The 24,031-nt window shown below is 36.7% G+C and overlaps 1 protein-coding gene and 1 long non-coding RNA gene across 11 annotated transcripts; one reads left to right on the forward strand and one right to left on the reverse strand.

Moving 5' to 3' along the window:
* Positions 1–550: 550 nt before the first annotated feature.
* LOC117573502 (microtubule-associated protein Jupiter) lies at positions 551–23,541 on the reverse strand. 5 transcript variants are annotated; one of them, XM_034256730.2, is made up of 5 exons: positions 23,318–23,541; positions 3,953–4,086; positions 3,343–3,375; positions 2,466–2,720; positions 551–1,609 (listed from the first exon to the last, which is right to left on the reverse strand). In XM_034256730.2, exons 1-5 carry the CDS (start codon positions 23,359–23,361, stop codon positions 1,464–1,466), a joined length of 612 nt encoding a protein of 203 aa, XP_034112621.1. In that variant the 5' UTR covers positions 23,362–23,541; the 3' UTR covers positions 551–1,463. The 5 variants fall into 5 exon arrangements, with proteins under 5 accessions (XP_034112621.1, XP_034112620.1, XP_051862492.1 ...); XM_034256729.2 differs by lacking the exon at positions 23,318–23,541 and adding an exon at positions 12,000–12,161; XM_052006532.1 differs by lacking the exon at positions 3,343–3,375 and having other exon boundaries at positions 23,318–23,538.
* On the forward strand, positions 2,842–3,641 carry LOC117573504 (uncharacterized). Of its 6 annotated transcripts, none has more exons than XR_004572703.2 (4): positions 2,855–2,995; positions 3,048–3,120; positions 3,172–3,563; positions 3,627–3,641. It is a non-coding gene; the product is annotated as an uncharacterized LOC117573504 (long non-coding RNA). The 6 variants fall into 6 exon arrangements; XR_007955240.1 differs by having other exon boundaries at positions 3,188–3,563; XR_004572704.2 differs by having other exon boundaries at positions 3,048–3,116.
* Positions 23,542–24,031: the final 490 nt, after the last annotated feature.

A 24,031-nucleotide genomic window follows, 5' to 3' on the forward strand; every position in this document is an offset into this window, starting at 1 on the left:
CAGTTTGCAAATTACGTTAGCTGCTGCAGCGCGTGTTATAGCACACAGTCTCCGCAATGGTCAAGCACTCACAAGCTGACTGCCACAAAACAGTAAACAAAAGCTGAGCTCTGCAAAATGAGGAGCAAACTAACCACTATGTTAAGCTGTTAAAATGAGGAGTAATTTAATCTTGGTGCAAAATATTTACAATTAAGTACGAATTTTGTCAACGAATGTAAATTGTTAATAACTTTAAAAATAATTATAAAATAAAAATAAAAGAAACTGCAAATTTTAATTTTAAATATTTTATGGAGAAAAATGGGTTTTTAACGAATAGTTAAGTAACTCAATAAATCAGTCCCAAAATAAATTGTAACTGAAATTGTTACGGAATGATTAAATAGATGCAAAAAACAATATATAAACAGAATAGATATAAACAATATTAACAAGTCCCTGAGTTTCTATGTACATACCATATTTTAATATTATTTTTAAGGAACACTTAAGCCCACCTCCCACAAATTTTGTACCCCACGCATTTAAATAAAATAAACAAAATATATCATTTTTAGTTTATATTTAATTTTAATGTTTAGCACGTGCACAAAAGAACGTACTACATTTTTTAATATATGTATATAATATATATATATGTTTTCGTATGGATGTGAATGTGTATTTGCATGTACTGATATATAAATATAAACGTGGTGTTAATTAAAGAATTAATATGATGAACTTTGAGTGTGTTGAAATGAATGTATTTGGATGATCGCGTTTTGTTCGTTTTACTTTTACTTGTTTTTGTTTTGTTTTTTTTTTGGTTGTATCCTAAAGATCTGCATAGGGCATTTATTAATATCGTAGTATATTGAAAGATGTAAGTAACTCTAATTGTGGGTATGTCTTTATGGTATAGTATAATTATATCGCGATATCAATATGCATGAGGGTTGTTTGAAAAAAACACAAATCTAAAAGAACTGATTAGATATCGATCGATTATATTACATACGTATATGTAAAAATAAATTGCATGTTGTTGTGTTCAATTAACAGGAGTTATATAGTGGATACAGCGATATTTAAAATCAATTATTTCGATGGACTGTGAAGGTGAGTGCCTGGTATTATCTGACGTTGAGCAATTGAGCAGAATTTGACGCGATGTTCTTTGTTGTTTGCGCAGCGACAGTCATCTCATCTTCGCGGATAAAAATCATCTTGGTTTTTATAGTATTATTGAGTATTGATGAATGGATGGTTGTTGTAGCTCTGCCGTTTGTTGCTTCTTAATAATAAAAACGCTAGCTCTAAATTCGCGTTAAAATTTGTTGATCGAAGAGTTCGTTTCTGTGTTGGTTAAACATTTTGTTTGCTGGGCTGTCCGTCTGTTTTGCTGGTGTGCTGCTCACTTCTTCCGTTGGACATCGAAAATGTTGTATTGCGTGTTCGTTTTAACCACAATTCACCAATTACCAAAGGCCCGACGAATAGCCACCGGGTGGTACACGATTCTTGTTGATCACCTGGTTGCTGCCGTTCAGAGCCGACGCCGACGATGGTTGGATGTAGTCTGTTGCACCTGGCTTGTATCCCTCGCCAGTGACGGGATTGCCTTCTGTAGAGAGATAAAATGAGAGGAATGAGTTAGAAATTTAATCGTTGGATATTATCGTTATCATTAGTTCGATGTAACATCAAATCCAACCTCGATGCTTCAACTTCTTTGGCTTTAGACCACCCACACCATCCCCATTGAGTCCGAACCCAGTAATCGGATTACGCGAGTACAAATCATCGCTTTTCTGATCAATTTTAATGCACGGCACATACGAGGGCTCAGCATAATTCTGACCTATAACGCCCATGGGCTTTACAGAGTCATCTTCCATGTCGATCAACGGACGATCGGTATTAGTTGCGACCTCTCCACGGGTCTGCATATATACATCATGCTTGTCGGATTCGTTGTAAACATAATTGCCAGCGGGGATTGCGCCCACTTCGCGGTGTTTGCAACGCATATCAATGTCCAGTACATCGGGTGGAGGAGGAATTTCTTCGCTTGGTTCGCTCGACACTGAACAGAGCGGATCACGTTCGATGGCTACTGGTTCTTGAATATAGAGTAGCAGCTCATCAAATTAATTTCTTCGTAATCGATTTTTAATACTTACTGCTCATATTGCGGACAATAAAACCGTTTACGAGGATATTTGAAAATTGAGTGCAATTTTGTTATAAATTTAAGAGACCCAAAAACTCGAATGTATATAAGATAAATGTATACAAAATATAAGGTCTTTCGAAATCGTATTTTGTTGATAGATGTACGCTGCTCACTTTCAGATGTGAAACTAAATTTTATATTCAAGTCGAATTGTTGAAGCAAGATCGGAGCACACAGAGATGAAAGCCGATGACTACTAAGTATATACATATATATATTTTTGATTTTCGCATCCAATATTTACCTGATCTGCCGCCTCCATTGATTTTCAGATTCTCAGTCGAAGAGGAAACGGAAGATGAGGCTGAGGATACCGAACCACTTTTGCCATTATAAAGTCCCTTGTTATTGGGAAGAGTTTGTTGCGCGGAGTCCGTATTCTTGCCGAATGGAATGCTGCTCTTCATGTGATTCTTGGCTGGCGTTATCGGACGTGCCGGCTCACCAAACAGCCGAGAGTACGAGTCCACAGTCTTTTGGCCGCGTCGTGGTGCATCTCCTAAACAACGGTAAGTGTTTCAAAAGGATAAATCATGTTTTGGACAAGCCAAAAGCAATGAGTGTAAAAACAATATAAAATTAGTGTGCGTTTTAATAAATGTTCGCTTTTCTTATATAACTACAAAATCGTAATAAAGTATAAGTTAATTTAGTTCAACACATAAATAATGATTAAAAGGCATTGATATGCAGCGTATATAACTCGTTGGCGATCGAATGTGAATGTGAATCATTAGAATAATTAGCAAGTGTGAGCAGCTGCTGCCTGGGGAGGTGTGTTCTTATTTTATATTAACAACCAATTAAATCTGCATGATGTATCTAGTGAAAATGTGCAAAACAACGATGGGGACCCCCTCCTATAAATAATATGTGATATACGCTAACAATCATTGTCAGTAAGTGGTAAATTCTTTCATATTATCGGACATTTATTTGTGTGCAAACAGTGTCTGCATGAGAAAGAAGTGCTTCAACAAAGTGCTAAAGAATATCGTGGAAAACAAGGACTTTATTGACCCCAAACATCATTAAGAATTTTAGTAATGGAAAATTATTTAAAAAAACCGAAAAAACATTGTCAATAAGTCTATATTCAAACTGGCTCTTTAGATATGTACCAATAAAATAGAATCTGTGAGCTCCTTGTCGTACTGTAAAGATACGTAGAAAAAGAAAAAGAGAGAAAGAGAGAGAGGAAAAGAAAACGAGAGACACATTCAATAACAAAATCATCTCACAATACCATGAAATCGCAAAAACAAAATGGACAATCATTATGCACTTTGTACATAGGACCTTATAAAGCTTATGTATTACGTATAATTTTGACGAAACTTCAGTTGGGTGCAAATTTTGAGCGATTAATTTTTTTTTTTCATTTTATTTAATTAATTTTTTTTAGGAAAATAGCGCAATCTACAAGCTTATGATTATACCTATAATTTCAGAGTCAGGTCTGTTCTCATTCACAATTTAAAATAGATTTTTTGTCTCCGATTATCATTTTTAACATGATTTTACGGATTGAATCTGCTTCAATTATTACAAATTTTGAGAATAATTTGCAAAAGCTTAGCGAAAGCCTGAACAGATCTGAATGTATAAAAAATAATAATATAATTGAATTATAAAACTATGGAACGTTGAAAGCTTTTGTAGAAGCCACGTCTTATGATGTGGGCTGTAACTATAAATTCTCTCTAGTCGTATTACAATTCTACTACTTACCGTTGTTCTTCAGAGCGGCATCTTTCTCGGCCGTGAAAATATTTGAGGCCATGCGATTCTTCATGGTTCGTGGAGTTTGAGGCATGTCCGAGCCAAAAATGTCACTTGAACCGCCGCCTGGTGTCCTCAACACCCTGCAAAAATTGTAGAAAAATTAAAAAAAATGAGTATTACATTTATATAAAACATTACTAATATAAATACATATTATGAGAGCGGTTGTCCGTTGTTTTTTGAAGGAAATCTGTAGACAAAAGTGCAACAGAGTTGCGCGCTGCGTCGCGGAAGTAACGTCTGTTGCAAGCTCATTATTAATTATGCATAAACCATGACAAGCGTGCCAAATGAAAATGCATTTTATAGACGCGGAACAGCCGAATAAGACAACAGTCATAATTATATTATGCATTTATTGAAAATGAGAGAAAAAACTATTAACCGTCGAGTCGTTTTAGCCATATTTGCTCGAACAAGTCGGACAACACAGACAGAGAGATAATAAATTGGTTATGAAGTTGCAAGCAGACACATCTTAGATAACACTGCTTAACTGCAGCAGATACTTCTGGATGACACTGCTTAATTTCACTGCTTGCAGTCTAAAAGTGCGCAAGCAGTTCATCGACAACGAGTTTCCAATGACTCACAAACTTTATAAAAAAGAGTTTTAAAACTTTTTTCGGGAATAACGGTTGACCTTTTAACTTCAATTTCATTCCATTTAAAAGCAAGAACAGTTTAGTGAAATAAAATGGTGTGTTAAATACGTTTAAGGCATAATTGACCAATTGATACTATATAATTTATGCTTTCAGCGTTTTGAGGCGTCAGCACGTGGTGACAACAAAATGCTGGCGCAATGCATTTGTAATGGAATAATCAATAAGTTTTTGGTAAGCTTCCAAAAAATGTTCAATTTTTGGGGGAGGGAGGGCGGCATTTTCCGTTTGTATAGGAATTAAACAGACTTTCTCTAATGGAAGAGGAAACAAACTAGAAAATAATTTCGAAATATCATTACATAGATGTCTATCACTTAATCGCTATTGGGGTTTCTCATCAGTCAGACCAGACCGCCTTACCATCGGCTTTTCCCATAATTGACAAGGTGAGAGTGCTTTTAGAGGCACTTTAATGAGGCTTTTTAGTTAGATTGAGTAACAATGTTTAATGTTTAATTACTACTTTGCTGGGTTTTATGCACCGCTCTTTTATATTTTAGTTTACGCCTTTTGCAGTTAGCCATTAACCTTTCATTATCACCAAATAAATACATAATTGAAGTATCAAACACATTTAGCTACTGCTATTGAAATAATTCGTATACTAAATTTAATATGCGACTTTCCCAAAAGCTTGATAGCTGATTAATTGCACAGAGTTAACATTTATGTTAATTTATATGACAATGGCCATTTAAATATCGTATAAACTATAGTTAATAAATCATTCGATTATAAACTGTCAACTGAGGAGAGGAACTGGAAATATTCAAGTGTAAAATCCGCTCATTTTTCTATCAAAAACCTTTCACATATTTAATGTGTTTGGAAGACAACAGAGGCAAATCATAAGACACTGTTTTTTGTCTTTTTACTTTTAGTTTTTTTGGTTGAATGTGAAGTGCAAAAAAACAAGCCTGACCGGCAGGTAATCGAGCAGCAGCAGAGCACAGGTGCTTCATTTGCTATTTGGCCAGGCAAAATGTGAGTCTAAACTGGCTTCAAGCGAATGTCGATGCATAGAGCTAGCTGGAGCCTTTGCCTATTGGCGCATTGGCGACAAAACTAAATGTGAATTGAGCCAATGACAACAACAACAACAAAAGCAGCGACAGCAGCAGCGAAATGCGATAAGTGCTCGAAGCCTTTAAGATAAATGTTGAACACTTCTTATCCATAAAACCTTACGGGTAAAAGTTGTTTTTGCCGCACACCTAAAGTAAAAGTGATAGTTGCCATCGAAGCCTTTGTACCTTTTTTGGGAATTTCTACTGTTCAAATGACACATGCCGAAGGCTTGACTAATACATAGAATATAAAGATTGAAATAAAAACTTTTTAAACTACAATAAAACAGAAACAATTAAAGTTGAAAAACGGAGTTGACGTTTACACAATGCAATTAAATGAAGAAGTGTTTTTTCTGGCAACAACAGCTTTGAACTTGGATTCGGCGTGTTAACTCCGACAAACTCAATTTAAGTTTTAAATGAAAAGTTCGATAGCCATGACATGACACTCGTTGAATTAATAACTACACTGCCTGGGCGTGTCAACGCCTATCAGTTTTCTTTCAAAATGAAAGTAAAATTGCAACTTATTTCATCAATTTTTGTGTTTGTGTTTGCACTATCGCTCTGCTGCTGCTGCTTTGCTCGAGTACTTTCTAAAAACGTCCGGGGACTGCATGGTAAATTAATTAAACTCCACTTTTTGTTATTTTGTTTATGAACACACAGCGATAGCAAAGCAATCTATTTCATTTATCTGTTGTCCTTTCTAATCTTGCAAGCTAATTTATTGGCGTTGTCCTTTTGATTGATAGTTACATTGAGTATAGAAATTGTTTTGTCTTTCATAGAGGAATAGAATATTCTAAATTCAAGTTAATCGTTATTTATATTTAAAAAATTCAAACAGAAAACATTTAAAATAACTTTCTTTAAAAGTAGTCAAAAATTCAATTTTTAAATGTATTTATTTTTGTCATTTCTTAACTCATTTCTAATTATGTGCTTAGTTTAGGAAATAAGGAATTGAAGGCGCGTTTTCAAATAGTATTTATAGCTGTTGCAACTAAAAATAAAATGAAATTGTGTTGTACAACAAAGTGTCTGTCAAACCCAACCCATGAAAGTGACTTGGCTGTAAAACGCAGACAAGAAAACGCAGTTGGAAGTGGAAGTTAGATTTCCTTTTGGTTGATTGCCGCTTGCAACATCAACTGCAACTGCAACTGCAACAGAGCCACAGAGCAACACAGCAACACCATCAGCATCATCAGCAACAACAGCATGTGTCAGGCAAAGGCCCATGGGATGGGGCAAGTGTTTTAGTGGTATTTGCAGCGTCAGCTAAGTGCGGTTTTTAAATGAATTTATTATCTGGGAAGAGGCGACAAAAGGAGCGGGACAGCCGCAGAGAGATGCAGACGTGTAACGAATGTAAAAATGTAAAATTGATTAATTGCAATTGATTTTTATGAATTTGTTTAAACTTTTAGCTGTGTGTTGAAAGAAAATGTGCGACTTGATTGACAAACACACACACACAAAGCTTGGCAAATAGAGAGGCGGGATTCACAAAGAGAAAGAGTTTTGTGTTTTTTTAGAGTATGAGTGCCACCTGTTCATTAGAGTGGGACAAACCAACATATCTGTCTCTCTGTCTGTCTTTCTGTCTGTCCGAGTGTCGGCAAAGTGCATGTGCATCACAATGCAAAGGCTGCTGAAAATTGTTTCAGTTCATTCGTCTGTAATAAACAAATGGCCGAGTGATTGTTCAACTGGCAAGTCAATTTGTTATTTTTTTGTTTTTTTTTTTTTATTGAGTTTTGGGTTGGTTTAAATTGGTTGCCTGGCGATCGGTGCTGTGATCTGCTGGAGCGCATCAAAAGCAAACCGTTATAGTGCACTGGCTGAGGCAGTGGCAGCTTCAGCTTCAGCTTCAGCTTTGTTTGTTTCACTTAAAACGTGTCCAGCAGAGAAGCCCGTGGAGTCCCATCGCGTCGTCGTGCAACCGCAAACAAAACAACGGAAAAAAGCCTAATGAAAATTGAACTGAAGCACGAAAATGGAGACTGTGGTTACTCTTTCTACTCTTTTTTTTGTGTGTGTGTTATTATTGTATGCTTTTGTTGATTTCCCTAAAACGTTGATTAGCTGTATCCATTATAATTGCTCTGCATGCTAGAAACAACAACATCAGCAGCAGCAACAATAGCTTCAAACTGACGGTTTAATGACTTGTTTGATGGGGCCATGCTGCATGCTGCAATACTTTCCCTGTGCAGCCGCAGCTGTGCTCTCAAGCGGAGCTAGAGCTGCAGTTGAAGTTGAAGCTACAGTTGGAGCTGCAGCTCAGCTCAGCTAAAAAGCCAGAGTTGATCGATGTTGCCGATACTTTTTGATGGATTGGCGGCGGCGCGGCAGAGCAGCGAACATTTCGAATGCCCGATAATTTCCTGTAGGTTTGTTGTTTGCTGGAATTTGATCAGGTGTGGCCAGCCAGTCAGCCAGCCTACTATTGCATTCATTTGCAGAACGAATAATAAATGATTCCCCTGACTCTGACTGTGACTCTGAATCTCCAACTCTCGACTCGTCGACCATTGAATGACGTTTATGTGCTGCAGGTGAAAACTCTGCATTCCATTCCATTCCACATCTACTGAACATTCCTCCGCTGCTTCGTTCACTTCCGCCTAAGCTGATCAACAAAGCTATCTTACGAATCTCTCGAATATCTCTGGCATGCACCTATCAAATGTGTGAAATTGCTACACAAAAAATTACTATGTGTATCATGTAACTTTTTGTAGGGTAAAGCCAAGTCCCAAACATGATATGCCGAAATATAAAAACCCGAAAATTACAAGCACAATTTTGGATGTAACGCTCAATTTTTGAATGTCATTCTTTCCCATACTTTTCTGTGCTTTCTTTATGATCTGATAACAACATAATTCCAAAAAGTCATAGAATAGATTGTTTGCTTAAGAACTGAACTAATTCATTGAATTTAAAACAAGATTGTAATAAAATGCATTAATTTACAATTCAATTTATAAATTAAAAATACAGATTACATTATGTCGAGGCACTGATTATGAATGATGAAGACAGGCAACAAGCAAGAATGTGTCAGAAAATAACGGAATGCGCTTTAACCACTAGATTGATCGTAAAATAGATTGCAAGCAACTGCAAATATTTAAATTCTTAGATACACTTGCACAGGTTGATGAACTCACGATCGAGAATATCGTAGTTTTATAATCTCTATTATTTTTAAGACAACTTTATAGCTACAGGGTATTTATAGTCGTTACACTCACACAGAGATACATGGAAATGAAATTAATTTTGAACTGCGAGAGAATATTGCGATATTCCGATACGCTCTTAGGCTGGTCTAGCACCATGGCACAACAGTTAGATTGTCAATTATCGATAGTGTTTTTTTTTCTCTTTTTCGTATTCCCCCAGCTTGATCAATAATTATCGATTAGAGCTGCGTAGAAAGTGTAGAGTGGAGCAGGGGCCGGGAAAAGTGAGACAGAGATAGAGAGAGGGAGAAAGAGAGAGAAAGAAAAGTTGCCGCACAACGATGCCACTTAACAATTATGCGCATTGCACATTCCTTGGTCTCGCCTCGCTTCGCTACGTTTTACTGACTTTTTTCGTTGTTTTTGCTGTGTCTTTAAACTTCAGAATTAATGACACATGAGTTGAGTGCCAAATCGTGAAAGTAGCACGAGCCTATTATCAATTTGTGTAATGCATTCAAATGACGCGAACATGCAAATGTCTCATATTCCCCAATTACAGTCGAATGAAACTTGAAATCTCTCTCTCTCTCTAGCCTAGGACTGATCGTATAATTCATGGAACTTTTCATAATATTTGGAGCATTATATCACACACTTAATTGACACAGATGAGCTGGCTTTATTATGTCCCCTGTTCCACTTACACATTTCCTCAGTATGTCTGTCTACACGTGTCCAGACAGCCATAAATTGAATTTAATGTCGCGCGTTCTGCATATTAATAATCTTCACACCTTGTTAAACACTCCCCGTTGAGTTCTTATTTTAGAATCCCTTTAAATTGCCTGATATTTATGCTGATTAAGACATCTTCTCACACTAATTATACCTGGGAAATACACGTGTAAAACAATACGCTTACAATGTTAGCTCTGCAAATCAATCGTAGTTGTAATAAGAACATTTTGATTATTTATTTTATACAATTTTGGGAATCGATCAAACATGAAGTTTTGCTTGCAAATGAGCTTCGGTTTCCGACACACGGCACAGGAAGGTACGAAAATACTCGCAAACATGCGCAACACAAAAATAATAATAATGGCTCTAAGTCTGTGGCCTCTTCCTAAAGCTAAGGCTAAGGCAGGTGTACGTAGTTACACATAAAAGTGAGTTAAATTAACGAACATTCGCGGGACATTATTTGGTATGCAGTTGTTACACTCTGCAACTTGTTACTATGACGTCCTCCTCTTCTTCAATATATATTGTATATGAATTATATTATATATATTTTGTGAGAGTTTTATTTGTTATTTTGGCATTGCTTTTCCTGTTTGGCCTAAATCGGCGAGTCGATTACTGTTGACATAGTAACTTATATAGGTGTGTGTGTGAAATGCCAATATACTCTTTTGAAAATGCAGAAATGTGTTAACGGGCGCGAACATAAAGCGAATGAATAATTTATGGCGAATGCAGCGACAAGCAGTGCACTGCTTGCTGGAAGTATGAGAATATCCGCTGTTCATTGAATTTGCAGCATAATGCACACTGATTGATAGCTATGTTTTATTAGTTAACAAAGAAAAGTTCACGTTTTCCAAACCTTCAACCTTTGCAGTCAACATTATAAATGAACATAAGCTGAAGCTTTACTATTGTATTACTATAATTATCACACTCCCATTTTATCCAGCATTTTCACCATTTATAATGCGTACAACAAAAAAAAAAGAAAAGAAAAATTTCAAATATTTTGTAGTGCAACAGAACAATGCATTCCAACAAACACAGAAAGACAAAAGCGAACGCACTAATTGCGAAAAGGAATGTGTAGCTTGCAGCCAAAGCCAAAGCCACAAGCAAAGCCGCAAATCAAATCAAATCAAAAATGAAAATGTTGTTTAATAAATGTTATACGCTCATTGTGCATTGTCAATTTGGGAGACAATCGCATAATAATTACAAATAAACAAAGCCATAAAAATTCATTGTCATGATTTCCGCCGCACCGACAACAAACAACAAATGCAGCGAGTACATTTAATACATAAATATAAATATGACTGAGACTGAGACTCTGACTCTTTGAGGAAAAGTCACGCCTTTAAAATGTAATTACTTATCGATCGACCGACTGACTATACCATAAACCGTATCGGGCCCAAAAGAAAACATATTACAACAATATGAAATCTTTATTTATTTATAGGTAAAGCTATAACTGATAAAAGAGAAAGATGAATGCGAATCGTGGGCATGTCGAAATGTGGAACTGATAGCAACAACAACAATTGCTAGCCAAGCTTAGCTGTGTGAATTCATGCAGAGATTACCAACTCAGACTCAGCATACACGCTTGGCAGTACTTTCAATCATTAGTTCTGCAATCGCAAAGCAAAAGACAAAGCGAAAACCAAAAGAAATGGTGACGGATGATGATTTCTCGCTAAAAACCTGGTGACAAACTTTTCTGGTAGTTGTTGCCTAACTTAAGTACAATATTAAAAGCGGTAGAATGCTAATTAAATTTATGAATATATTTTTGCTAGTCTACACACAGGTTTTAAGTGAGTTGCAAACGCAGAAAGTTCAATGTACGAGAATTCTGAGTAGCCAACTCAGACGGAAGCACAGCAAAGGCAATTTGCTTTCAATTTTTGTTGTTCTTTTTTGACCATAATGTCGGGAGTTAACTGTTAGAAAGGGGCGGCTGGAGCAATGCAAAAAAAAGGGGGCACAAAAACAAAAGCAGGGATTGGCCAAGTGAACAGGCAAAGGCAGAGGCAGAGGCAGGCAGCAAACCAAAAAAATCAATGAACTGTCGAGTCTTAAGAGAAGCGCAGTATGGGGCTCGAAAAGAGGTTCTCGTCAGATTATAAGAGTAAAGAACTTTGGGGGGTTCGATGAGTGACCAGCAACAACAACAAAACAACAACATACATGTTTCTGCTGGCTAGGTGAATGCACTGTAAATTACACTGCAACAAACACAGACACACTCGAGAATATCTAAATATACATATTAGATAGGAGCAAGCAAAGAACTTACCTCTTTTTGGCTTTGCCAACATTATAGATTTCGACATGTTTAAACGCAGCATAAGCAGCCATTATATATATTTGTGTATATATAAACTTATGTATTTATCGTTTTCAATTGTTTTGAGAATTCGTTTTTGTTAGTGACTTTAGTTTTATATTCCAATAAAAATCTAGAAAGCACAAGAAAAATACTTTTGTTTTTGCAACCAAAGCAAACAACAACACAAGCAGGAAAATTTGCAAATTCTATTTTGGAACAGCAGCAAATATACGACGACAAGTAACAGTAAAAGCACACGAGTCAGTCACACGACTGCGACTGCGAATGAGAGAAATGGAAAATGCACGAAATTGCGAAAAGTTGTACACGAGACTTCCAAAGCGTTGACGATGCTGCTGCGGCTGCAACTGATGATGAGTCATGCTGCAATATCTGCATGCTGCATGCTGCAAACGTCTGCCCCGGGATGCTGTGTGGCACGTTCAAGCGAATAAAAAATCAATAAAAGTGAGAGAGGAAGCAGAGTTCCACTTCCTGACGAGGACAATCGCATAGAAATTTGCTCGCTGCTCAACAATTTGCAAACTTTCCTGCATAGAGCTTTTGTTTTCTGTTATAATTTTTATCGAGTTTTTCTTTCTTAATTTTTTTCTTTCTCTTGTTAAGCACTCACAAAGCAACGAAACTTAATTTGTTAAGATTTTTCTTTTAGCAATTTGTTCACACACACGTTGCAATTGAATTAAATAGAATTAATTATGTATGTGGTAGGGATACGTTGGATATGCGTTAGACTTGTGTTAGGCTTTGCTCCAAATATTAACCGCAAAGAATTAAAGCCAAGTTGCTTTTCAATTTTCCAAACTGCTACGTATAAAACGTGTATTTTAAGCGTTAGCTGACGTTGCAAACGTTTTGAAATGAAGCTGACGACTGGAGTGCATCGGGAAAAGTGAAAAGCATTTATTTCCACCAGCCGACTAACAAAACCCACAGCCACAGCTACAGTCTCAGTCGAAGCCGCAGCGGCAGCGCAGCGACTGCGGCAGTAACGACGACGAGAAGTCTTATCGATCCGACGAAAAAAGCAGCAGCAGCAGCAACAAAGCCAAGTACGAAAGCCCCAAACTCTCTCAGAGACTAAAACATAACTGCAGGAAGAGCAATAAAAGAGCGCGCGCACACTTCGCTTTGCAAGTAAATGTGCATGAGTATGTGTGTGTGTATGGAAGTGAGTGTCGTATGTACACGTGCATTGTGTATATGCGGTGCGAATAGAGCACGAAGAGTCATGTTAGGGCTGGTTACACAGTATGAAAACAAAAACAAACTACAGCTGATTAAAGTTAAAGCTGCTTTCCGCTCTTTTTCTCTCTCTCTTGTTTACTCTCTCACTTGCTGACACTCTCTAGGCCTCTTCGTTAATGTTTTTTTTCCCCGCTGCCTGTCAACTTTCAACTCAGACGACCTAAGGAAAATATTGCACTGCTTTGTCCGCAGACAAGCACACATACACACGCAAGCACTCACTCGTACTTACACAATACATTTGAAGCAGTAAGCTTTGCCTAAGCCGCTGATACTCCGTCTTTTCACACAGTTGAATAAAGTTATTAAAGATGTTATAATAGAGATGTTGATTTGTACTTGAATGTAGGACAGTGTTGAAATTTGTCGCAGATCGTTTTTCATCAGAAAAATTTCTCATAGAAATTGTTGTGAATTTACTTTTGCTTATATTTAGAACACTCTATTAAATAAAAAAATTAATTTCGAATTTTCGACAAATTTAAAGAAAATCAATATAGTTAATATAACATTAAACTTTTTAGAGGAAACATGGATTATATACAAAATTATCTTTAATATTAATTAATAGACAAAAATAATATTTCTCTACTTGTATACATAACGATGTAGCATATTTAAAACTTGAAATACCTCCAATATATCACTTATCAAGGGTATTTCATTTTTGTTACGACAAAAGCTGTGGCTCTTTCTTATTCTAGCAATGGTGTGTAAGTGGTTCAGGTCTAGTAATCTTGTGTTTCTTGGCGTAGCTTTTCTGGTACCGTTACACTCGGTCCATTACAAGTCGTGTCTACGTACTACTCGCAAAAAATTGAAAGCCAATAGAATTGCTAGCATAATAGATACCCTGCATTAAACTACTAACTTATAGATAGGAAAGTAGTCAATCAGTCAAGCAGTGCAAATTAAACTGCGCTTTTACTGCTTCATTTGAGAACTGCACTTTAATGTTGCCACTTTACATCTATTAAATTAGCGATACCATAGCGAAATGTAATCTAGGGTATAGTTATACAAATCGTACATTCTGCAGTGGGATTGCACCTTGTATTTGGCTGTGCTGGCTGTGTCGACATAGTAAATCACTTTCATCATCAGCAGGAGAAACTCGATCTGCACTAGTGGCAAAGTGATTTTCAAGAGTCGGCTTTCAATGGTTGCATCCAACAACAGCAACAACACCATTCTACGTGTACTTTAAGAGTCCCCTCCATTCTTTGTCTAACAGCATTTGGCACACATTTCCATGAACAACAGGAAGCAAGTACCAGCGTTCTCAGTTGTGCCGCGTTATTTTTAATTTGGCGAAGCGAAGACGTTCTATGCTTATCAAGTAAACACAGTATAAGTTGACATGCCTTATTCCCATGGGTATGTCAACGTCCCCCTGCTCCCGTCCCTCAGTTCACGGTGTGTTGACTGTATATATGCCAGCCATCCTCCCCAGACAAGATTCAGCTGGCCGTTCGTTTGTGTGCTTGTGTGCAACGCCCGGGGCGGAATGCACTTGCCCACATTGCCCACTGGCAACCCACAAAAACACAGACCAAAGACCGACCACAGGGCTCTTGGTTTAAAAATAGGTGATGTGATGTCTTCCAGGAGAGGCAACAGCTAAAGCAAAAGCAGAAGCAGAAGCAGGCATCTGCTCATCGTTTGGGGCACGGCGGCGCGTCTCAATGGCGTGCTTTGCCTAATTGTCAAGTATCGTCTAGTTTAGGCTCCAGCAAGTAACTTATGAGTGCTTTGTGCTGTGTGGGTGGCTGACTGGCTGGCTGGCTGGCTGCCTTGTTGCCTTTAAAGTAATCTAAACATGAATCTGCCATGTTTCATCTCCTCTTTTGCGAGACCCAATTGGGGAAGCATGCTCAACCGGAATTCAGTTTGCCAGCCTCGACTGTAGGCGTTGCCAGATTGGGCAGCTGACAATCGAGAATCGAGAATCGACAATTGCCAAAGTTTATTACATTGTTTGATGCAATTTAATACCAACTGCGAACAACTTGTACAATCATCTTCAATTGGGCCATAAAACAATTAAGAATGCTCAAACTTGAGCGTGATCGTTGGCTCAACTATCTTCTAGTGTAGTTTTTTGTACTATATTGTATTGCCATGGAAAAAAAGAGATAAACATTAATTTGTGCCTGTGGCGATTCGAGTGTTTCATAAATCCACAAGAATAAAGTAAATGTAAACGAAGAAGAAGAACTGCAATAACCACAAATCGTGCATCTCTGCCTTTGCCAAATCATGGGAAACTGCCCTGAGAACTTAATAGTTTAAATACTATACTACACATATATGGATGATTTCGGTTGTTCGTTTGAATTGCACAACGTTTTTATAACATTTCTCTTACCCATTTTATGAGTGTGCATGGGATAAAAATTGGAGCTAGCTCTCTGACAACTCAGGCAAACTTTTCTTTTTTTTTTTGCTTGTCTATTTTAATTATAGCTTTGGGCGCAACATTTCTTTTTTTTTGTTTTTTGTGTTTTTTGCTTGGTGGCTGCCTTAAATTTAGTCACCTTTGGTCAACATTTTCCACATATGTGTCTAGTACGCAGAAAAAGGCACTCAGTTTTCACTGCATTTCACCCGGCAATTAAGCGAGCGGGCCATTGGCTGACTAAAACACTTAAAGCTAGAGATTAAGTGGAATAATTAGCCAAAAACTTACAAAACCAAAGCATAAACTAAACTTTAAATCGTCACTAAAATGTGCGTGTCGAATTTTTAATACCCTAACGAATTATTCAAATTAAAATAACAAATTGTTTAATTGAAAAAATAATAGTTTTGTAAACTGCAATGGTTTACTTGTTTTATAATCATTTCGCTGATTGGAGAGTGTATAAAACATAGTCTACTATAGTTGACCAGCTCAACTTGAGCACTTAAAGCTCTTTCCTCTTTCCTTACCTACTTCACAGCACTCCACTATAAATGCCTCTCTATTCCACAACAGACAATTGGACACTTGGACTGACTGTAACGACTTGGTTATTCATGCTAATCAAGAATATGCTTGATACTTCATTTTGTCGGAAGTACAGACACATATTCGAGTGTACTTATCTCCAGCTGGTTCCGAATTGTTTTCCTAGACCTTGCCTTATCTCATTTTATTGTTATGGACGGGCATTAAAAATGTTTTGTTTATATTTACAACATTTCAAAGAAAGGAAATGACATTCTTACAATGTTTTGATTTGGCTTTCTTATCTGTGTGGAAAGCAAATCAGTGAAATGTTTCATGATCTATTATAAATACGTGATTTAATAATAATCTGTCAATAGCTTGTTAATCTCAGTTGCATTACTTTATATTAATTCATAAAATTATAATTGCTTGGATGAAAATAAAGCCCCACAAAGTCGTTGAACTGTCAACACATATGAATTTAAACGAAACGAGAAAAGTAACAGTATCAGTCAGAAATCATCTGTATTTAAAATGGGAGCAAGAAAATGTATTTCCTTGTTATTTTAAGTACTTTGACAGAAATGTAGAAGCTACATTATGCATTTTAGCGTGTGTACACAGTATTTATTTTGGGAATATTAAGCACTTCATGAGTGTAAAGTATAAAAATAAATGCCAGTCTGTTTTTCCAGTGAGAAACTTCCAACAAGTGAGTAGCGAGTAGGTCACGTGACTTCACAGCAAGAAAGACAAGATAATGAGCGAAAAAAACACAGCAACAACAACAACAACAGCAGTAAAAAAATGAATGCTAACGAACTAATGCCCGTATAAAATAAGAAAATGCAAAGTTTGGGAGGAGGCTGGAGGTAGATACATAGATAGATGTTTGTGTGTTACCTACCATGTTACTTCACCCAAAGATCAGAGCCAAGTGTGCGTGTGTGCAAGAGTGAAATGTTCACAAATTACACAACGATTGGTTAATAACAAGAGTTAATTCAATAACTCAAATGTCAGAAGTGAATGCATATTCAGTTTTTGGTTTTCGGCTATATTTCGGTTAATGTTCACTTCTTCACAGGGTGTCTCTTAGTCTTGCAGTCTTGATTGGGTAATAATTAATACAGTTCAAATTATTGTTGGCTTTCAATTAAATTTAATTTAAAATATTGCTCTCTTTTGGGATTTTCGTGATCTACTAAGTGATTTATAGACACAAACACTCACATTCCGATAGCTTGTCAAGGAGAATCATTTAAAAGATCAAATTTCTATATATAGGAAAGGTCACACCAAGTATTTGTCATGTCAATCTGATCGTAAATAGAAACGCTCTTCAATTAATTGAATTTTCAGTGAAAGACCTTATTAATCCATACCATATATGAGGGTATCTGCTGGTCGATTAGTTGCAGCCACATGCTCTCAATTTCAATGGCAATGCCATAATAATTGTTGACAAATAACTTGGTTAAAAGCCCATTTTGCAGCAATTAACTTGAATAGGATAATTCGTTTGGACCACTCACCGTAAATGGCAGAGTAACGGTTGTCAGGATAGCAAAGTGTTTAGTCAAGGTATTGTTGAGTTATTTATTCACGAATAAAAGAGTGTGAAATCAATTCGAAGTCAAATGATAAATAATCTGCATAAAACTTACTGAACGGCAAAAATAAAATTTAAACTGGCAAAAAAGAAAAAAAAATCCGAAAATTATGAGGGGAAATTTTATTTGTTTATTGAGCGAAAAGTGAAAGGCAAATTCAGTTTTGGGGCACAGCTCTTGGATAGAATTTGTTACAGTCTTTGCGTGTTTAATACGGCATAGCCGAAAAAAAATTGTTGTTAAAATATAATGAAGCACTAATCAGTTTTGGGCACCTTCTAAATCAGTCAAAAGACTCGACTTTTCTCTTTCTCTGAAAACAATTAAATGGTACATTTCGTTAAAGAGCAACAGCTGAAGCGGGCACGTTTCAAGCCAAACATAATTCAACAACAGACACACTCACACACACACAGATACACGTATGCACACGACGAATGTGCATCGTATATTTGTTTTGGAAAATTAACTACTTCAGACGCGCTAGCTACACAGCTAGGCCAGTTTTTCAGCTTAGCCGCGATGATCAAGTCAGATAAGAGACTTTTCTCAGTTGAAATTAATCTGTTAGATGCCCAATTTCATTTTAATTGCAATTCTTTGAAATGTCGGATTAAAATGATTCAAAATAGAAACACGAAAATTAAAATGTAATCGCTGCACATATGCGAGGCGAGTTCCAACAGTAAGTGATATAATTGCTGGGAATTGTTTTTCCAACATTGTCGTTTACAATATCTATAGGAATCCTCTAAAAATGTCAGTAGTAAAATGTTATACATAATTTAATGTGAAATGTATGCCATTCAAATTCCTATGTAGGTAACCCAATTGTTTGTCTGTGATTTCACACAGGCTTTATTGTTAACTGACATGCACATTTGTAATTTGTATGCAACATTTTATTTCTTGAACTGCTTTACACATTAGCATTTAACCAAGCAGTTGAACCGCGTTGTTTACTGCTTGCTGCACTGCACACAACAGATCGGAAGTGGTTCGTCGACTGTGGTTTGTGGCTCGGCTAAAACGAACAGCTTGCGTTGACTGCTTGCAAGCTGTGCGGTCTGCGGCACAAATTACATACATTATTTTGATGAATCCGAAGCTTATCATTATGGACCGTTGTGCTCATTTTCTTGCTTGCCCAGCTGTCAGCTGTCGATTGATCAAGAAATTTATATTTTATGACGATGCGGGATATATAAACGAATATTAAATAAATCTGATGGCTTATCTGGATTTCTTCACATATTCCCCCATATGTTGTTTCTATGCAACGTGTGCAAAAATTCTTGCACATTTGCATATTGTTTGTTGTGCCTCTTGAGAAACTGTGAGTCGCAGAATACATACAGAATGAAGAAAGCAGAGATTGAACCTGTTTCTTAACCTGCGCCCCAGTTTGTTTATTATACCCTACAAGTATGAAATTAGTAGTAATGGGTATGATGCTAAATGCATCTTCATCGAGGTAAACAATATTTATATCGACGATTAAAGATTTAATAAATGTGTTGAAAGTGTTGCAATTTTATCGCCGCCTTAACAAGACTGAAATTACTTTTTAAGACATGGGGCAGGGTAAATCCTAGTCGGTCATTCTTAATTAGAGCACACTTTCTTGCCATAAAATGAAATATATGATATTCTTCTCTGGCAGACAACAGCTGGTTGCCACTCCTATCTCCTAATTATATAAATTTCCCTTTGTTTCGCTGGTAGTTTGTATGCGAAATTCTACTTTCAGGCAGCGCCAGCCAAGTCTGAATTATTATCTTCCGACACACGCCACACTGCCACGCCCCGTCTTTGTCATCTGTTGTCGCTGACTTTCCGTGGGTAGTCGCGACTCGCGACGTTGTTGCATTCATTTGTTTGCAACAAAAGGTCTGATCAAGAGTCTTTACCTTTACCTTTGTGCGTCATTTCGATCGAGTTCTTTAAAGGTATTTTTATTCTTTTGCGAACTTGTCAAGACGCAAATCTGATTGATTGCAGAATTTGCAAGCGACTTGCTGCCCATTTAAAGTAGTTGCTATATGTGCATATTTAAACCCACTAAAGTAATCCTAAACAACAGACATGTCTCGCATGATTTAACCCAGCTCTTAAGGCTTGCTACAATTCTAGCAATTATAGTGTCTATGAATCGGCGAATGTTTCAGCAATTAAATAACAACTATTTTTATGGTTATTTATAAGCAGTTTCCAGAATTTCACCATAAGGGAGGCGAGTCATACGCATACGCTGACTTCTGAATACGCATCTGACCGGGTGGCTCTTGCTCACCCAACCGTTCGTCGTGTCTTTCAACACAACGCAACCAAACACAACACAACAAAGCGGAATCCAAACACAACAAAACACACAAAAATGTCGAAATTAATGCGCTGGAACTGTCGCCATGTAAGGATATGCTACAAATGAACACATGACGCATTGACATTGGCGAAATAACAAATGGCATTTTCGAATTGATTTCAATGTGCAATTGTGCTATTAAGGGACACGCGTATGAATAATCATATTCTTTACAGTCTGTCTTTCTTTGTTGCCATGCAAATTGTGTGCAGTTTTCTCTTTATAATTTTTTTACGCAATTATCGCGTTTTGCTGACTTTTGCAACATTGCAGATTTTTCGCATTAGAACTGTGAAATTTTATACTCGAGTTTTGACGGACGTTAGCTAATGATTTAATTTTAATACTTTAATATGTAATTGTTCTATATAATTCCCATAATTTTTTAATTGTTATACATTGAGCTAATGAAATTGAATACTAATATATTAACGCACGTTTAAAAAGGTTTATTATTGTTCAACATAGATTTAAACAAGCATTTACACAAGTTCTACTTCGTGGGACATCACTGTATCAAGACAAACACAATTATTGAATTGCACTTTAAAGTGATTATCAAATATTTAGTCTTGTTATGATTTACATTGATTTGACACGCATTTAGTTTTTGACTTTGCCTCGCTGTTGGATATCTCGCTTCGTTTCGGGCTTCGGGATCTGTTAGCAGCCTGAAAACACTCACCGATGAATCATTTTGCGTGGCACGCATTAGTATTAGTCTGAGTGTGTGTGTCTGTGTGTGTGCAGCAGACGGGTGCGCCGAAGCTTATTAGTAAAACGTACACTCTTTCTCCATCTATCTTTCTTGCTTTCTCGCTCGTCCTCCTCTTCTACATGTCGATTAGTTACAGAACCTCAATTAAGACCCAAGCATGACAATCAAAATCCACAATTGTTAGACAGAAATACAACAAAAAATAAAGAGAATAACAACAAAAACAGCAACAAGAACAGATTGGCACGTACTAGCATGCAAGGTCTTAGTCGAGTCGTCGGTCGGTAAACATGCTATGGAATGGATCCAGGTTCAATGCACTTTTCTGCTTTTCTGCTGGTTGCACTTCTCGTGACTAGGCACAAGGCAAAACGCAAGCAAAACCAACTACCGCTATAACACACACTAAGCAAGCAAGCGCATGCATCGAAAGAGACGCTACTGTAGAATAGAGGCCTGTCAGCCTGACAGACGCGCGCTTATGCATTTTGCCTGCCTGCTCTCTCTTAGCTTAACACACACACACACACACACACATACGCGTACTTCTACACGTATTTACCCATACAATCATAAGTCAAAATAACACCTACACTGCGGTGTAATTGGAAAAAAAGGTATCTTCAGCATGCTCTACTTGCAGTCACCCTGCATTGACTGATTTATTAGGGATACACGAGTGACAGCTTTACAGGATCACGGCAAGTCCGCGTTTTTATCCAATTATAATGCACGCAGGGTATACGGAGTCATTAAAATAAAAAGGCGTACTGCCTTAGGGTTGCAATAGATATATACTGCATATACATATATATACGTGTGCATGTCAATTGTATGTATTTGTAGAACTACCCGGGGCCAATTCTTGGGGTTGTTGTTGATGTGTCCGTCATTAATCACAAATACAATATGAAGCACCCACCCACACCTCGAGTGAAACTTGTCCCATTGAGCAGCTCTACATAGGTTTGTAACATGGGTTTGCTTGCACTCAAAACGCATCGATTCAGCCAACTTAACGTGTACAGTGGTGGCTGCCAAAATATAACCATGTTCGCATTTACGAGAAACGGAAACTTCGAGCTATTTCCTTTCGTGTTATTTCTCCTTAACTACATGAATATGTTCAAGTAAAAAAGTGTAATTGACATGTACTTTTTCTTTGTACTACAATATTTACTGCTTTTACACTTAGATTGTAAATAATAACCCACATTTTCAAATTCAGTAACTATCAAATATGGATAAAAATAAATGAATGGACAAAGAAATTCATCTTTTTAGTGATTTATGAATAGAAAAAAAAACCCAAATTAATAATAAATACTGTAATATTTATCGCTCTGACGGCATCTTTTTCGGAATTCTTTCTAGAGCAAAAGAATGTCGGGCAAGCGATTAGATCTTAAGTGTGTTTGTATGACTCATTGGCCACATTTGGATTATCAGCAAGAAACCCTCCATATGACAAAGACAGACAGAAGGGTTTCTCGATAATACCATCAATGCTTTCAGCTAAATATTTGTGTATATGTTAATTTGAGAGTAACCGAAACTGATATTTGAGACCATTTCTTCAGTTTCAGGAAGAGAACCCACACTCGAAACATTTAAAATTGGTCAGCAGGGGTCGGAAACTGATAAGCAGACCGATATATGTACATACATAAATACAAATATACATATGTATATATTCCGTATGTGGGAATAAGGAAATGGTTGTCAAGGGCGTTAACTGCACTGCTATGGTTTTTACTTCTTTTTTTTGAGCACATTCCAAAAAATTTAATAAATGGTGGTGTTTATTGTCAAAGGAAGAAGTGCACTGCGCTCAAACACACTCACAGTCAGATGAACTTACACATACAGTACTCACACACACGCTCGTGGACAGCGAGTATTAATTCGATAGAGACGAAATGATCGTAAATGTCAAGTCGCGCCTGGCTGCTGAGCAGCCACTCACGCATACATATACACAGTGTCTGCAAATTTATGTGTATGTGTATATACAACACACACACACATATTTTGAGCATTGAAACAAAGAAATCTTTATGAACTGCACCAATGACCAATTAAAGACTCCCAGCGACTTAATTGAAGCCAAGTTGCAAATGAACTAAGCCTACATACAACGCGGCCGATAAAACAAAGCTGATCGTTGTATATGTATGTAATACATTCTGAATTGCACACATGCATGCACACAGTAATTGCACACACACACACACACACACACAAATATTTAAGTATGCCGGTAGCCATTAGGACTTTTTTTGTCAAGGTTTTTTTACATCAGTCCACATCAGACACTTATGCAAAGGCAACCAACCCAAGGACATGATGAAAAAGAATTTAAGCACAAAATATGAAAACACAACTTACTTGGTGCTGGCTTTGTTGTCGGTAATATCAAAATTGGCAATCATATTGGTTGTTTTCGACTGTTAATCTTTCACTTGTATAGAAAAATCTTTGATTAAAAGCACTGCTAGCACGCAGAAAACTTGAATGCAATATAAACAATTATATTTTCAAAAGATCACAAAGTCAGAGCGGCAGGAATCGCGTCTTGGCGGTCGAACGTACAAAACAGAATTGAATGACAATCAGCCAACTAGAGATGGAGTCACATCGATGGCAGTATCGATACATCGATGTTTTTCAAATTTTTGTAATCAACGATTTTTACTGGCAAACATTGATGCTTATTTAATTTTTATTTCCAATTTAAATTTGAATAATTATTTATTAATAAAAAATATATTTTTAAATGCATTTTTCTAATAAATTCATCTCATAGGTCATTTGTTCGTGCGTTGGTAATTAAAAATATCAGTATTTACAGTGAGTTTCTTAATTATTATCGATGACACTGTTAACAGCAACTCACCATTAACAACATATGTTAGCCATGCTATTATCAGCCGTTTTTGTACAATAAGAATTATAGTTGACGATTAAATATATTGTAATATCCCGTAAATAATTTGTTGTGCAATTTCTTTTTTTAAAGAAAATTTGATAAAAAAAAAACTTATTTCATATGAAAAGCTCGAACCAGTTAACATGAAAACAACCAGCAAATGTTTTCCAGCA

This window comes from Drosophila albomicans, chromosome 2R, assembly GCF_009650485.2.
Source record: "Drosophila albomicans strain 15112-1751.03 chromosome 2R, ASM965048v2, whole genome shotgun sequence".
NCBI classification, from domain to species: Eukaryota; Metazoa; Arthropoda; class Insecta; order Diptera; family Drosophilidae; genus Drosophila; species Drosophila albomicans.

Coding starts and splice junctions, on each gene's coding strand:
- LOC117573502 (XM_034256729.2), bottom strand. CDS start 12,061: ATGGCTGCTTATGCTGCGTTTAAACATGTCGAAATCTATAATGTTGGC. Junction 4,087..11,999: donor GTTGGCAAAGCCAAAAAGAG/GTAAGTTCTTTG, acceptor CAATTTTTGCAG/GGTGTTGAGGACACCAGGCG. Junction 1,610..2,465: donor CAATGGAGGCGGCAGATCAG/GTAAATATTGGA, acceptor ATCTCTCTACAG/AAGGCAATCCCGTCACTGGC.